At 43.5% G+C, this 4,332-nt stretch overlaps 1 protein-coding gene across 1 annotated transcript; it reads right to left on the bottom strand.

Annotated features, from left to right (window-relative positions):
- On the bottom strand, positions 1 to 1,374 carry K441DRAFT_551597 (aspartyl proteinase; the record flags this gene model as incomplete). The annotated part of the gene is made up of 4 exons (XM_067643109.1): positions 1 to 289; positions 339 to 993; positions 1,054 to 1,204; positions 1,273 to 1,374. 4 exons carry the CDS (start codon positions 1,372 to 1,374, stop codon positions 1 to 3), a joined length of 1,197 nt encoding a protein of 398 aa, XP_067505891.1.
- Positions 1,375 to 4,332: the final 2,958 nt, after the last annotated feature.

The raw sequence follows: 4,332 nt of genomic DNA, 5'->3' as shown, positions 1-4,332 counted from the left end.
TTACTTTGCCTTTGCGAGACCAACACTGTTGGTGCCAAGATCATAGACTGAGTACCACTTCCTAAGGAAGGCATCTCCGAGAATAGCGAGCGGCCCCACGGGCTCAGGGAAGTCCATGCCCATGAACGATGAGATGCATGAACCTTGGACTTCAAGAATGTAGTCATAGGGGCCGATGGTGAAATTATGGCCAGTCAGTGTAAACGTCAGGTCGGGGAGGCTGTCTCGCTTATCGCATTCAACGGTATACTGGCCGTTGTATGACTTCTTAGCACCAATCTCCTTGTTCCTATTTATAATTAGTATTTGAAGACCAGGTTTCAGTTGGATCAACTTACAGCAGCTCAGCCATGGTCGAAGGAAGGGCAATAAGGGAAGTGCCAGTGTCAAGAATGACACCCGTGTCGTCCATCTCAGCGGTGTCATCGCCAAAGGTGATAGCATCAAGATCCACCTCCCAGTAAGCCTTGCGTCTCAACGGAATCTTAGTAAGCTTTCCGGTGTAATGGTCCGTATTAACACCACCGAACATGGCTTCTGATTCGGAACTTTCGTCGTTGGTATCACTCAGATAGAAGGAGAACACAGGCTCGTCCAGCAGGCCCTGGTCAAGCATGCTGTAGAACGGAGGGATGATTCCGTTAACACTGATCGTGTTGTATCCCAGACCCATGATGCCATCGAACCTGCCGAAAGCAAAGGCAAGACCAGGCTCTGAGGTAGCCTCAGCGAAATCCTGATTCTTAACCTTCAAGTCTCCAATCTGGAAAGTATCCTGCGAGACAAAGCCGCTGAGTTCACCAGATCCATAGCGGATCTCGAACGAGGAGCCGTTCTTCTTGTACGTCGATGACGAAGAGTGATCGTACTTGCTGTGAAGGTAGCACGCGATCGAATTGCACTCTGAAGAGGGAACCCAAAGGTTAGAGCTTCCGGTATCGAGGACAACCTTGAACTCTTGGGGAGGTGTTCCGATGGAGATGTCGGAGAAGTCTAGGGTGTAGAGTCAGGAGTTCATTCGTTAGGCATGTAGATAGATGCATCGCAACTTACACTGGGCATTCAAGAAGTTGCTGATAGGGACTGGATGGTCCCCATCCGCATGGACAGAAGCTTTGAAGACTTCCTCGAGATGGGTTGTTTGGCGGATGCCTAGGTACTTCTGACCGAGTGCCTTCGCCTGATCCTGGAAGTTGGCATATTCCTAGAGACGTATTAGTATCAATTATGATCACAGCTAATGAGATTATCTCTAAGATGGTGATGATTTACGAGCTGCTCAGATAGAGGGATCTTCTTGAGCTTCATCTTGTGTACTCCGGCCGAAGCGGAGCCAAGCAGCGAACCCGCTGCCAGCAGTAAAGCGGTCTTCATAGTGAAGATGCTACAAAAATTGATACCGATGAACTGCAGCGATGGTGAATGGAAGTGCCGATGATTTAGTCAAAGAGGTTTGTTGATGGAGAAGGTATGGAGAGGCTGGTGGCTGGGGGAGCTGCTGCACCCGCCTCTTCGTCATGCACCGTTGCCGAATCCAGGTACCTGCGACATGTCAGCGCCAAGGAATCCCTTCAATTATCTCTTTCGGCTGCACGCGACCACTCTTGAAGAACTGAAGAACACGAAAGCAGTATCTTTCCGTCCTACTGACACTTCAAAATCGCAGGGTCCAATCCCAGGTCACTAATACTTTTTATAAATGACTTCCAAACTGATTAGTCATATAGCTCATCTCCTAACGTGTTTCACCACTCAGTGGCCCACCCCACTCAGTGGCCCACTCTATTTCTCACCAAAAATCGTAAAAATCACAGTATAATATCTTAACAACCTGTAAGCTTTGCAGTGTATGGGATTAAACGAGCAACTTGATTGTAAATCTATGGAAATCAAGTGGTATAAATACATGAGGAAGGTGTTGGTAATAAGTCAAAAGGGGAGACTACTTCGTAACTAAAACATCGTGATACGTAAGTGATACGCAGTCAATACGCAGTCAATACGCAGGTGATACGCAGTCGATACGCAGGTGATACGCAGGCGTTTTGGCATAGTACCGGTAGTCGGTTACACAACCACTTAATAATAATTTCTAAAATTTATATTTGAGCTTGCATATATATTATACTTCTTTCCTTTTAATTTTAAATAAATCTATAAAGTAGTTATAGAGATATTAGAGATATATAGTTTTAAACAGCAAATTCTACATTAATTTTTATATATCTATAACTACTAAATAAATTAGTTTAAAATTAAAAGAGGAGAAATAATATATATATATATAAGCTTAAATATAAATTTTTAGAAATTCTTATTAAGTGGTTGTTAAGATATTATACTATGATTTTTACGATTTTTGGTGAGAAATAGAGTGGGCCACTGAGTGAGGTGGGCCACTGAGTGGTGAAACACGTTATAGACATTAGCCTACTAAGCATCCCTAGTTCCTCTTAAACTCCTTTAGACAGAGCTTTATTACATAGGCAATCAGATTTTTGTGTGTTCTTAAATATTTCACATGCTACTAAAATACATACGTATCCTACGAACAAGTTTGACTGGTCTCGGGTCAAGCACAGTCCGATATGAAATCAAAAAGAAGCAACGACCTGTTAGCGGGAGCGCAGCAAATGCACCCAGTATTTCTTTTACGAAACAAGTATCAGAGGAGCAAGAAAACCGACTTCAATGTCTCAGCTCTTCACTCTCGTTCAGCCAAATCCTGCACAGCCGAGATGACTCTACAAAAGTGGAATCTCACAAGAAACGGGGGTTTCGGTGGATTTCTAAATATTACTGACTCCAAGACCTACAAGATTATGAACATTAGTCTCGAACATACGTTCCAGTTTCAACAATTGCTGTGGTATGATCACTATCCCTAAATATCTGAAGGCTAGTTTAGGACTCGAAAAGACTCAGAAGAGTGAGTATATAACCCATCGTCTTTCATGTTTTAAATTGCTCTATGTATTATCTAGGATTTATAACGGAAATACTTGCAGCTGTGAGAATAAATACCAAGAAATATTTTATTAACAGGTCATCCTTTCGTCTACGGTCCAGTTGATAGCAACGTCCAATACTTAAGTTCAAGTATTGACCTGCCATGGCTCTAACGGGTTTAATGACGATAGTCGTAAAGAAACTACCGGAAGTCTGAACGTTATTGTCGACCTGAATCGGGTTATCTTATCACCGACTCAGCTACCTCCCATTAACTCAGTCATTGACTCGATCATTGACTCGGTCATTGACTCGGTCACCTACCCCTTGTTTCCATTGCCACCCCCCTACCCCCTTCTCGTCCTCATTTCCTACACCTTTCCTATGTATATATAGAGGCTCTAGAGCCACCATTCAATAGACAGAGTCATCATTCTTTTCTTATAATCGGTGCACGGACTTCCGATTGACAGTTATGAGCCCGGGTTGCTTGCCGTATTGCCCCTATTCAACTATTTGATTTAATTGATTATACCCCTTATCAAATTACTACTTATTACCAAATCCTTCGACCTTTCTGTAAGCACCTTTTCAAAATGACTTCTCAACCACCTACCCAAGCTATCACCACGACGGTGATATTATTGAGCCAAGCTGATTGGGACGAATGGATCGACCTTATCAGGCTTCGAGCCCGAACAGGAGACGTATGGGAATACGTCAACCCCTCAACCAAACGGGACAAGTTACCCCAATTAATTGAACCAGTCTTTCCTAGGCCTTAAGATGTGAAGACAGGAACGACCTCATATGCAGCTCTCTCTGAGGACGAGAAGGACGAGCTTTAAATTCTCCGTAAGAGGTATAAGACAGTAAAGAAGGAGTATAAGAAGTAGAAGGCGGCCTTGACTTCTTTACGAAGCTACACTACCGGTGTAGTAGCCAGACATCTAAACACCTACATACTGGGTATCAACTCGGTATACGACGTACTAGTGACTCTCAAGGAAAGGGTTACCCCTACTAATACTGCACGTTAGCTCTACCTATCCACTTAATACGCCAAGGTTAAAAAGGGCCCAAAGAATTAGAACTTCGAGACCTAGTTATAGCAGTGGGAGAAAACGTATAACGACTGTAAAAAGATCAAATTGTTAGACGTAGACGGCGACCGAGCAATTAGAGACTTTCTACTGGCGGTAGAGCCAGTATTACCAAATTAGGCCTTAACGTGGAGGGTCGAATTTGACAAACACAACTGGGCTAAGGACCACGTGATATCCATATATCGACTGGTCGACATATATCGAAACTATTAATAATTAGAGACTGCCCAGCAGAAGAATAGAGCTCAGCTCAGTGCCAATGCAGTGAGCTTCTAAG

Source organism: Cenococcum geophilum, assembly GCF_001692895.1.
Source record: "Cenococcum geophilum 1.58 unplaced genomic scaffold K441scaffold_13, whole genome shotgun sequence".
In the NCBI taxonomy this organism is placed as follows: domain Eukaryota; kingdom Fungi; phylum Ascomycota; class Dothideomycetes; order Gloniales; family Gloniaceae; genus Cenococcum; species Cenococcum geophilum.
The sequence above is the reverse complement of the archived record's forward strand: the minus strand, read 5'-3'. Positions and strand labels throughout refer to the sequence as shown.